The 12,652-nt window shown below is 37.5% G+C and overlaps 1 protein-coding gene across 1 annotated transcript; it reads left to right on the forward strand.

Moving 5' to 3' along the window:
* Positions 1 to 2,245: 2,245 nt before the first annotated feature.
* On the forward strand, positions 2,246 to 12,617 carry LOC103336257 (uncharacterized). The gene is given in 16 exon segments (XM_089055239.1): positions 2,246 to 2,535; positions 2,644 to 2,759; positions 3,076 to 4,014; positions 4,016 to 5,402; positions 5,483 to 5,920; positions 6,322 to 6,501; positions 6,574 to 6,780; positions 6,866 to 7,234; positions 7,761 to 8,420; positions 8,528 to 8,605; positions 8,775 to 9,509; positions 9,656 to 9,748; positions 9,919 to 10,584; positions 10,824 to 11,135; positions 11,454 to 12,008; positions 12,134 to 12,617. Coding segments are annotated over 15 exon segments (7,005 nt in total). The 5' UTR covers positions 2,246 to 2,535; positions 2,644 to 2,645; the 3' UTR covers positions 12,406 to 12,617.
* The last annotated feature ends 35 nt before the right edge of the window (positions 12,618 to 12,652 follow it).

The raw sequence follows: 12,652 nt of genomic DNA on the forward strand, positions 1-12,652 counted from the left end.
AAGGGTTTCTTCACAAGCCAATTATATTGATCAAATACCCGAAATAACCATCACAAAAATTGTACTTTCAGTGCTTGCTTTTCTAGGGTTTATTGGGTACTTGTTTGTGGGTGTCCTATACATGTCTGAGACCTACTGTCCAAAATCAAAATCCCTTCAAGTGATTTTGCATTCTTTGACAACATCAAATTTCCATGCCAAATCCACCCATCCATTGAACACCACCAAATGGGAAGCCACCCTCACCATACAAAACTATCACAAGAACAAGCTCAGGATCCTCGTGTCGGACCTCGAAACCCTCCTTCATTACAGAAACTACGGATTTTCATGCGCCTCGGGGTTGAGAAAACCGATGGAGATTGGGAGCCTGAAGCAGAGGACGGTGAAGCTGAACATTAGCCACTCAGCATGTGCTGAGAAGCCCTATGTGGTACCAGAGCTAAACGAAAAGGCAATTAGGGAAAGGAGGAGAAAGCGTTTGAGGTTGAGCTTGGAAATGAAGATGGTGATTTCATCTGCCATGATTCAATCAGCTTTTGGAGGAAGATTTACCATCGTTGATTATAGAAGTTTAGATGTGTTAGACGTTGAATTTTTTCATGGAGGAAGGGGTAGATTGGTTCATCGTGATGTAAAGTTGCGGATGAATTCCACTTTGTCAACTAATGATAATTATTAGCAATTTGCATCAATTTCTTTTAGATTAATTTACTCTCTCTCTTTTTTTTTTCTTTTTACATTCCAATTAAAGGGGCATTAGATTTCTTGTTCTAGTAACAAATTTGTATATTAATTCAACTTCCTCACAAATATATGACAGCATTAATTAGCTGGATGAACCTGAGAACTAACCGTAGAGCTTACTCAGTTTAATTTGGCCTTATTATGCTTTAATTGTGAGTCTGCCTAATTATGCGTCAATTTAGTTGTTGGAAAACAGTTAAATTAGTTTCGAGATTATGGAGGTTAAGTAAGAAAAGTTCAGTTTCATGGGTTAAAATAAGACCGAGTGTCCATTCAAGGGGTGAAACAGTAATTAAGCCATATTTTAATGCAAGAATTTCAATTGAGAACTTCAACTAGTAATTCAATTTAAATAAGAATGGCAACAATTATAAATAAATAGATAAGAATTTTGTTCCAAAAAGATAACTCAGACAATTAAAACAAATCACTTTACCCTTTTCATTCTTTATCACTTTCTCACTAATTTTCTCGGCAACTTTACTACCTACCAAACACTTGAATCTCCCACCACATGTAAAACGATTTCTCAATTTTACACATCTTTACTGTAGAAACAATAGAAATTCATAAACTTAGCAACAATCAGAAAAAGAAGAAAATGGTTTGAATATATCTTCTGATCTAAGAGGATAGAGGGAGAGAGGACAAGCACATCTAAACAAGAAGGTTCATTGTTGCATTAAAAAATCACAAGGGAAAAATATCAAGGAGAGAAATGCATATACATCAAATAAGGAAATCAAGGGAGGACATTTAAGTGGCTTGTTGTGTATTTGGTTGAGCGGTAGTTGTCTCCGCTTAATTCAAGAAAGTCTTAGGTTCCACTTAATTGATTTTTTTAAAATTTAAATTACTATAAATTAATTTAATATAAGGATTCGAACTTGAGTGCAACGGGACAGACTCACTACCATCACTAACTGATGTAACCTGCGTATGCCTTAATTGATAAATTATCTTGTAAATTTTATGTTTCTTTCCAAGAATGATATATATGTAGGGACTTTTTTTTGGTAAAAGAGATTTGGGAACTTGGAAGAGAGAAAATATAAATAAAACTAACAATAAATACAATTTAAAAATAGGGAGTTTCACTAAAACACCCAAAATGGGGGTTGAAATTATAAAAAAACCCAAGTACTATTTAAACATATAAACACACCCAAAACCCATCATTACACACACTCAAAACTCATTTATAAACACACCCAAAAAGTTAATTTTGGGGTTGATTTTGGGTGTGTTTCTATATTTAAATAGTGCTTGGGTTTTTGTATAAATACATGTCTAGGATTGGGTTTATTTATAAATTTGTATTAAAAATATCGTTAATTTGCATTTCTCACTTGACTTCTCCCTCAAGATTCAACTCACTTTTTGTCTCAGCGAACAAAAGTTACACACTCGCTTTCCTTGGTCGACACCTGTACCACGCACCGACTTAAGCCTAACCTTAAAATTACCATTATACCCCTACAATCGTCTCCCTCGTCGCTCATTCCGCAAGTACAGAATCCATTTCCCTTTTGAAATCGCGAGTTACATAAAACCCGTCTTGGAAAGCGGGAAACTCATCCAGTTTGAATTTAAAAAAGCACAGAGAAAAAAGCAAAAGGAAATCAAACCGATTTTTCGAGAAAGAAAAGAAAATTAGAACATCGAAAGCAAAAATCGAATTTAATTTCATCGAAAGTAAATCAACAATCAACAATCTCCCTCTCAGAAGGTTCTGAATTTTCTGAGTTCTCTCCATAGCCAAGCCAACTTCGCGTTGGCGCGAAAAAGGTGAGTGGAAGATTCTCGAACTGTAATTTTTTTTTTAAATACATTTTTAGTTGTTTTGTTGGTTTCAATAATTTATGATCTTTTCTTTGTTCAAAATTTTGATTACAGAGATGGATTATTATGCGATGAAGAGGAAGCAACTTCAATCACTCTGTAAACAGCACGGAATTCCTGCAAATTTAAGGAACACTGAAATGGCCCATAAGCTTACTTTGCTTCTCAAGGTAATAGCATCACCGAAGAATGAAAGTTTTTTTATCTGTGTTTATAAACTTTATAGTTCTTGCTTCTTTTCTTTTTTTTTCTTTAAATTTAAATTTTGTTTTCTTTTTGGTTCCTGATAAAATTGATGAAAAGAAAATTGTGGGTTTCATGTTATTATTTCCAGAAAGTGAAACCCCTAAACCAATTAGGGCAAATGATGTGTACGGGATCAGTTGGCTGTGTTCCAATTTCTCTCTTTTGTTATGTACTTTGCAATGGGGTTTTGGTTTATTTTGGTAATATTTTTTGTTCCTTTTATTTTTCCCTAATAAACAGGAAGATGAAAAACTCAGTGAGCCAGTCTGTAAAAATTTAGAAGAAAATGAAGGGGGAATTGATGCTGAGGTTGAGACAAAGAAGGTGAAGAAAGTAAAGTTCAGTCCAGAAAATCAAACGTTTTACTTTGTGGGTACGGATAATGACTCAAACTCGGATTGTGATTACAATCCAAAGAAAAAACAGGGGAGAAAGAGGAAGTCCATGGTTGTTAAGAAGGTTCAGGTTTTTGAAATTTCCAGAGGACTCGAACACTCTCACAAAATTATTGACTCCCCAGGTAGAGTTACAAGGTCCAGAGCACAAAAAATGGATGAAGGCAATGCAGAAGCAGTTTTTTCACCTCTTCCTGGGAAGAAGAAATTGACAAATCGAGTGAAAAAGGTTGATAGCTGTGATAAGCCTCCTCCGGAGGTTGAGTTTATTGAGAGAGTGGATAGTAATGCGGAACATGCTAATTTGAATGGAGGGTTGATTCAAAGGCAGTTGAGAAGCAGGGTGGTGGTGAGTGGTGATGGTGGAAATTCACTGGTTTTGAGGAAGAATCTAGTGCCAAGGGGTTCAAAGAAACCCAAACAAAATAAAGGTAGTGATGGGGATCTTTTATCAACTGAGACTTACGAAGAAAATGTCCCTGTAGAAAAAGGTATTAAACCTGAAAAAGTCCAGAAGCAATGTAAAGGAAATGTCACAAAGGTTGAAGGCTCAAGTGTTCTGAGTGAAAAATCGGGGAAAACTGATCTTGGTGGTAGTAGGATCACACGGTCTCGGACTCAGGTTGGAGGGAATAGTTCTGGAGTTGAAAGTAAAACAGATATTCTCGAAGTTCAGGAAAAGGGACAAGAAGTGCTTCAACTTGAAGAAACCTGTAAGGGCCTAGATAGAAAGCATTTGAGGCGGAAGTCTGCTGTACCTCTGAAGAGGAGTCTGGAAGGTGACCAACCTTGCTAATGAAGCTGTTGTACCTGGGAAGACCCTGAGGAGGTCAAAACGAAATTTAGCCAGGGACAGAGACTCTGCATGTGGGCCATTGGCAGAAACCAAACTTGTTGGTAGGAGCGAAAAGTCTAAAACAAAGTTTATGGGAAAACCTTCAGGCCAAGAAAAATGTGAACTTGAAGAACCATCAAAGGACGGGCAGAAAATTCCTGTGTTCCAGAAGGGCAAGGAACTGGCGAAAGGTGATACTAGAAAAAGACCAAGGAATATAGATTTGGAAAGAGCTTCCAAAGTTGAGTCAAGTGTAGAAAGAATGGAAGCAAATGTTGCTCTCCTACCCAATGGTCCTTTAAGGAGATCCAGACGCAAAACTACATTGTTTTCCTCCGCTGCTCATGATGATAGGGAGTTTAGAATTTGTGAAGCTGCTGGAACTGTGAAGCAATCAACAGCTGCTGGAACAGTGAAGCAACCAGTTCCTGACAAGGGTGCCAATGTGTCTCAATCTCTAAGGCGTTCTAGTTGGAATGCTTGTGAAAAGATACTAACAGAAGCCACTGGGGACATGTGTGGAATTGCCAATGGTGTTAAAAAGGATGGTCTTGTGAAGCAAATACAAGAGCCAACATATGAGAAGGAAAGTTCATTAATTGTGCATGATTCTTTAAATAAAAGCCCACAAAGACGATCCTCACGTATTCTGTCCAAAAGTGGCTTGGTTGCACCTACAGGACGCACTGGTATAGCTGCTGGAAAGAACAAAAAGAGTGAATCTAGGATGCCAATTATAAAGGAAAAGGTCTCGTTTGCTAAAATCAATTCACCCCTTGAAGAAAATCCGAGTATAGATATTAGATTGAATATTCCAGAAGCTTCAGGAAATGAGAACAATACTGATTCTTTCTGCAGCAAAGGTCTGGAAAGGTCAAGCAAGCAGAGGAAGGGATCAAGCAAGCAGAGGAAAGGATCAAGCAAGCAGAGGAAGGGATCAAGCAAGAAGAGGGAATCTGCTGGAAGGGGTCAGCCTGTTTATGATGAAGTATCTACTGCATATTCTATCATGGAGAAGGCCATGGACATTTCAGGTCATCTGAAGGACAATCAGATCTCAGAATCAATGAAGTTTCAAGGTATATCTACAGTGCAGAAGCCTCAGAATGTGACAGAACCCCTGACTAACGAGATGGAAAATAGCATCCCGGATAACACTACTGCATGTGATATGGATTATCATTCTTATCTGTCTTTGAACAAAGGTCATACTGGCCATGCTATTGCAGTTGAACAAAACCCAGTAGAATGTCCAGATAAGTTCAGCAATGTCGTTTCTTCCAAAGTTACCTGTCCAAGTGATGGCCACTCACCTACCTATCAACCAGACTGTGAAGGTAAGGGAGTTATTCACTTTTGCTGTCAAATGGATGTATTAATTAGTTTTTGGTGCTTATTGTGTTTGCCTAACTTGTAGGTGAATGTTCCAACCTGTTGGACTTGAAAAATGGATTGGAAACAGATGAGTCATTAACTGTTAAAACCTCAAACCAAAGGATTGATGTGGTGGATGATCAGTTAGAAGGTGGTAGCAAAGTTAGTGTTACTGAGGTTCAAAACTTAGTTCAATTGGATGCTAGGGGGATTGATCAACCAGTACTTGTAGAACAAGTTCTTGAGGATCATCTAACTGAACTTGGTGAAAATAAGGAGTCAGACAGCAATAATGCAAAGTCCTCTGAATTAGTAGAAGAAATATGTGCTTTCAGTTCTTGTGACAGAGAAGAAACGGTTCAGGTTGATGTAGGTTCTACTGCTGAAACTAGTGCAGAGACAGATGGAGTCATCCATCTGGGTAGAATTGTTCTCAGTGATACTGCTGTAACTCTGTCCAAATCTTCACTAGTAAAGGAAGGTATTTGATTTTCCCTTGTTTGGTTTCTTCTTTAATTTTCATGTTTATGTGATGTTTTTATTGCTGATAGGTTCAGCTGTTTAATCTCATTATTCATCAGTTAAATCGTTTGGATGGATTTACTTTGTAGAACTTAATGCTATTGGTAATCAATCACATTATTTATTCTTATCACTAAAGGGAAGTATGTGCATGATCTCCCTGACTGTGATAGAAACAGTTCAATCACTTTACAAGAAAGTGCTATGGCTCAGGCACTGTAGTTTTCAACTGTGAGGCCTTCAACAAATTCCCTTTGTTTAAACCTTTTTTGTCCGGCTCAATCACTGCTTAGAGTATTAAACCTCTATCACTTTGTATTTTTTCACATGATTAATATTTGTATCTTCTCTTTGTTCTAGCTACTGATTCTTGCTGCAGCAAAGAAGCTGTTGAAAAATCAAGCAATAAGTGGGAATCTGCTGCAATGGGTCAGCCTGTTTGTTTTGAAGTATCTGCTGTACATTCAAGCATAGAGAAAACCATGGACATTTCAGCTCATCTGAAGGAAGATCAGCTATCAAAGTATAATAATTTACAAGGTATATTTACAGTCCAAAACGCACAGAATGTAATGGAACCCGTGACTAACGTGATGGAAAATGTTATGGTAGATAGTGGATTGAATGTCCCAGAGAACGCTACTGTACGTGATATGGAAGATAATTACTATCCGTCTTTGGACAGAGGTGATAGTGGTCATATTATTGCAGTTGAACAAACCTCGGAAGAATGTTTGGATAAGCTCAGCAATGTCGGTTTTTCCAGATTGACCTGTCTAGGTGATGGTCACTCACCTACCTGTCAACCAGGTTGTGAAGGTACGGGAGTTATTCAAGTTTTGGTGTCAAATAGATGTATTAATTAATTTTGGTGCTCTGCTTATTGTGCTCTTATAATATGTAGGTGAATGTACCAACCTGTTGGACTTGAAAGGACTGGAGACAGATGAGTCATGGACTGTTAAGACGTCACACCAAAGAAGTGATGTGGTGGATGACCAGTTAGAAGATGGTAGCAAAGCTAGTGTTCCTGAGGATCATAACTTAGTTCAAATGGATGCTAGAGGGATTAATCAACCAGTACTAGTTGAGCCAGTTGTTGAGGATCATCTAACTGAACCTGATGAGAATAACGAGTCAGACAGAAATACTGCGAAATCCACTGAAGTAGTAGAAGAAACTAGTGAAGAGACAGTTGGAGATATCCATCTGGATAGAATTGTACCCAGTGGTACTGCTGTAACCCCGCCCAAATCTTCACTACTAAAGCAAGGTATTTGATGTTCCCTTGTTTAATTTTTCATGTTCATATGATAATTTTTATTTTTATTTTTTTGATAGTTCAGCTGTTAGATCTTGTTATTCATGATTCATTTCGTTTGAGCATTATTTGCAATGGTTAGTTCCATGAATTCTCCTCCTAATAGTACCATGTTACATGACATTTTTTAAATGCTCTTGACCTTACTTTGCGGACTGAGGTTGAGTTAAATTGTGTTTGTGGTCTAGATTACCAACACTAGTCCCGACTCTTGTTAACTTTTTCGGTTGGGCAGTATAGAACCATGCTGTTAACTAAGTTTGACACTCTTAACTTTTACTTTATATTGGTTTATCTGTAAAGTGAATAGAAGAGATGGATACTCTTCCTCATTCCTAGTAATCAGTGGCAAACAACTGATAATTGAAAATTTAATTTATCTACATGAATAACTTGTGTTGTTCTCTGGTGTCTTTAAGAAAAACATGTGAATTCCATCCAGTAAGTTATGAGATATTAATGATTGTTTAATCTGCAGAAGGAGATCAACTTGAAAATCAATTCAAATCACCAGTTGAAGGCGGAAGTATTTGTGAAATAGATGAGGCCTTGTTATATGGAAGCAAAAACCAAAATTTATCCTTTGATGAGGTTGATTATCTGGAAGACGACACAGTGGCAGCAAGTAAAATTGAAAGTTCTATGGGTGCCATCGTCGTTGAAACAGAGGCAATATCTCTTTCTGATTGTGCTTTGGCAAAAATGCAACATAGAAATGAGAACATTCTTAAAGAAGTTACTTCAGAGATGAAGAGACATCCTTCCATTGCTTCAGATGACAGTATGCACATGGATGGCAATGCTGATATGGATGATAATGTTGGAACACTGGATGGTGGTATGAATTCTCTAAATGTGAGTTCAAAAACTGAGATAAGTTCAGACAATATTGGTGATTTCTTAGTCAGAGATGAGCTGACTGATCTGAGTTGCTGTGATCATGGCATTATTTTGGGCAATGCTGGTGTGAGTAATAGCGTGGCACAAAGCATACCTGGCTTGGCTGACACAGATGGAATAGTTGGAACTGAAAGTATTACACAAGTCAAACTATGTGCTGATAACTCTTGTGCCAAACCTCAAATGTATTCAGGTGTTCTGCCATTGTGTCATGTTTTTAATGATTCTTCATCTCTTGGTATATTTTGGTTATTGATCTTGAATATATAATTTTACTGCTTATAACCTGACATTCTGATTTAAGTAACTGTATATACTCAAGTAAGCAAATTTTCTCAAACGCAGGAAATCTAAGTGGATTAAATGAGATTGAGGGTAAAAAAAACAATGCCAAAGAAAAGGAGATGACCTATGAGGATAGAGGTACAATTCCTCTTTTAGGTTGGAAACTTGTCGTATTGAGAAGTTTATATGTTCATGTGCTTCTTGTTTATTCATATCACTTGATAGGGTATTCTCTTGCATCTGTGAGAAAAAATGTATGTGTTCCATCCAGTAAGTTATGAGATAATAATAACTGTTTAATCTGCAGAAGGAGATCAACTGAAAGATAAATTCAAATCACCAGTTGAAGGCAGAAATATTCATGAAAGAAATCAGGCCTTGTTACATGGAAGCAAAAATCAGAATTTATACTTCGAAGAGGTCAATATTTTGGAAAAGCACACAGTTGCAGCAAATAACACTGAAAGTTCTATGGATGCCGTGGTGAACGAAGCAGAGTCGCGGTCCCTTTCTGATTTTTCTTTGGCAAAAATGCGGCATGGAAATGAGAACAAATCCCCAGATCCTTCAACTATGGTGGTGTCAGTAGACAGTGAAGTTCAAGAGAGAGCACTAAACAATGTTATGCAATCTGTCCTCCTACTGGATCAAGTGAAGTATGGTGATCCTGGCATACATAAGGAAGTATCTTTAGAGATGAAGAGACATCCTTCCATTGCTTCAGTTGATAGTATGCACACGGATGGCAATGCTGATATGGATGATAATATTGGAACACTGGATGGTGGTATAAATTCTGTAAATGTGAGTTCGAAAACTGAAATTAAGTCAGATAATACTGATGATTTCTTGGTCAGAGATGAGTTGGGTGATCTGTGCTGCTGTGATCATGGGATTATTTTGGGCAATGCCGGTGTGAGTAATAGAGTGTCACAAAACGAACCTGGCTTGGCTCACACAGCTAGAATTGTTGATACTGAAAGTATTACACAAGTCAATCTATCAGCTGATAACTTCTGTGCCAAACGTCAAATGCATTCAGGTGGTGCCACTGTCTCATGTTTAATGATTCTTCATCTCTTGGTATCTTTCGATGATTAATCTTGAATATATGATTTTACTGGTTATAATGAGATTTTGATTTGAGTAACTGTATATACTTATGTTTTTATATTGTCTCAAATGCAGGAGATCTAAGTGGATTAAATGAAAGTGAGGGTAGAAACAATGCGGAAGAAAAGGAGAGGACTTATGAGAATAGGGGTACAGTTTCTCTTTTAGGTTGGAAACTTGTTATCTTGTTGAGAAATTTGTATGTTCATATGCTTCTTGTTTATTCTTATCACTTGATAGGCAATGAAAGTACCTTGTTATATTCTCTGGCACTTCGAGAAAAAAATATGTGTTCCATCCAGTAAGTTATGAGACAATAACAATTATTTAATCTGCAGAAGGAGATCAACTTAAAGATCAATTCAAATCACCAGTTGAAGGCGGAATAATTCGTGAAAGAGATGAGGCCTTGTTACATGGAAGCCAAAACCAGAATTTATCCTTTGATGAGGTTGATATTCTGGAAAAGCAATCGGTGGCAGCAAATGATATTGGAAGTTCTATGGATGCCCTGGTGGACGAAACACAGTCGGGGTCTCTTTCTGATTTTGCTTTGGCAAAAATGCAGCTTGGAAATGAGAACAAATCTCCAGGTCCTTCAAATATGGTGTTGCCGGTAGACAGTGAAGTTCAAGAGAAAGCATCAAATGAAGTTATACAATCTGTTCTCCAACCAGATCCAGCAAAGTGTGGTGATCTTGAATTACAAGGCAATGAATTTGGAGTGCCGGAAAGAGTCTCAGGCGTGAAGGTTGTTGAAAGTCTCAATGTTGGCATTAATCGTACGAGGACCTCCCAAGAGACTGAGGAAGTAATTGATCTGCTTAATCTTAATGATAGGGATGTCATTTCTGGTGACTCAAAGGAATCCCCCAGTTTTGAAAACTTGCATCCCATCTCTATGGTTAAACCTGAAACGGGTGTCGATTGCTCTGCTGATTCTCCAGCTACCGATTCTAGTCATGGTCAGTGCTTATTGCATCAAGGTGAAGAAGCAACTGCAGGTTAATAATTGTTTCCAAAATTTTCAACTCTTATGTATATTTGTCTTCATTTCCTAAGCCACGTGGCCTGGGGTGGGGAGTGGGGGGAAGAATAGTATCCATGTTTGAGCCCAAGGAGTATCTATATATCTTGTAGTTATTTTTTAACAAAAATAAAAAAATTAATCTTCATTCAACTTAAACTTTTTATTAAAAACAGTTCCTTCTCTAACGGTTTTTGTATCTTTGTGATTAAACAGAAACTAAAGCCTTGGAGTTAAATGCTGCCTCACCTTTATTTAGCAGTTATGGGATAAAAAAACTTTTCAGCGACGACAAAATAGATGGATTTTCAAAATCATATCCAGACATGTCGAAAGTCGATTCAGTGATTGAAGATAGTGAGGATGTGAAGAAAGGGAAAGAAAGTGCTGTTGGTATTGCACAAGTTGCTGCAGGGCAACTTACTGACCATGAGCATAAATCTGAGGAAGTTGTGGAGCTAAAATCTACTCTGGAAATGGGTATTCATTACCCTGTTGGTTCTCCTGTTACCAACTTTTCTAGTTGTGGTGAGTGTTTAATTTTGGACTTCTCTGCTAATACTTTTAATTAACTATGAGTCTACGACTCCAAGAGTTTGCTATTATATTTTTTCTTGAATAGTCCAACATGTGGAAGTCTATAGATTGGGAAGTTATAGTTTTAGGATTTCGAACTTTGATATCATGATACCATGTTATACTTTTTATTTATCCATGCCTCCAAAAGTATAGAGTATTAGGATCTGTAAAGACAAATGTTATAATGTGTTTTGGGGAATAACAAAGCCTTGGAGTCAAATGTTGAATTGTTTGGATTGACTGATTTTGAGATGGAACTGATTGTAGGGGACATCGAAAGAGATGAATTTCAGAAATTAGATGCAGGTCTGAGTAAAGCCAGTCTGATGAATGAAGTTGGTGAGCATGTGAAGGAAGGTATAGAAAATGACCTGGGAATTGCTCAAGTTGTTGCCAAGCAACACAGTGATCATGGGCAGAGAATGGCAGATGAACTTCTGAAATCCACTCATCCTCCTGTTTCAGATGGGAACACCTGTGTAAATGAAGGACCAAAGGAGAAAGGAATCAGGCCTATCAACCAAGTGTTTGTTGATCATGAGGATATTGATGAGGCTGGTGATATTGAATATTCTAATGTCTGGGCATGTACAGGGAAATCGGTAGATGATTTTGAGATGAGTGGCAGCAATCCTGGTGCTTTTGATGCGCCAATTGATGTGCCAGCAGCAAACAGTGATCCAAATTACTTAATGCAAGCTCAAAGTAATGTGAACCCTGATGTTGATGATACTAAATTTTCAGTTGAGAGTGAGATTGTGTCAGAACAGAATGTAACTGCAGATCAATGTCCCATATCTGCAGATTCAGTTTTGAGAAAAGGTACACATATCTTGCACTTGAACGTCAATTTTTTTCTCTTTATTGGTTCTCCAAGTATTTTTACAAGCACGATTTACTTGAAAATGCAAGCCGATTCTTTGACCTTCTTGCTCATCTCTTCTCAGACAATTTGGAATCACCTTGGGTAAGGAGTTGGGAGGCAGATTCGGACAAAAGTATCAGTATTTCTTTTGCGCCAAGGGAGAACAAGACAGATAGTCTGGTCCCTAGTCCTCCAAAGAGTTTTGTCAATACTGTTGATATGAAGGAAAATTTCAGAAACACAAAGAGCGACAAAGTTTCCAACCCAGCAGTGAAAACTTTGCAACCTAGGCCGGCATTGAAGGATCTCCAAAAAAGTAGACCTATTTGTGTTGGCCATGGAAATACGAGTTAAAGTGACCCTTCATTTTCAGCTGAAGCATACCTCATGCAGATCTTCAAGTTTCTTTTGGTAATTTACAGTATTGCTTGTAAATGAACTTGTTAATGGTACAGTTAGTTTTGTGGGGTCCAGTGTAAGTATGGTGTTGTATTGGATTGCTTATTTTAAATATGAGAATGTCTAGCGACAAAAGTTTGCAAATGCAAATATGTAAAGTTTGTTAATGTGCGTATATTGCAATTTTAGGGTTTATATGCAA

Source organism: Prunus mume, linkage group LG6 (assembly GCF_029339155.1).
Source record: "Prunus mume cultivar Tortuosa linkage group LG6, ASM2933915v1, whole genome shotgun sequence".
NCBI lineage: Eukaryota > Viridiplantae > Streptophyta > Magnoliopsida > Rosales > Rosaceae > Prunus > Prunus mume.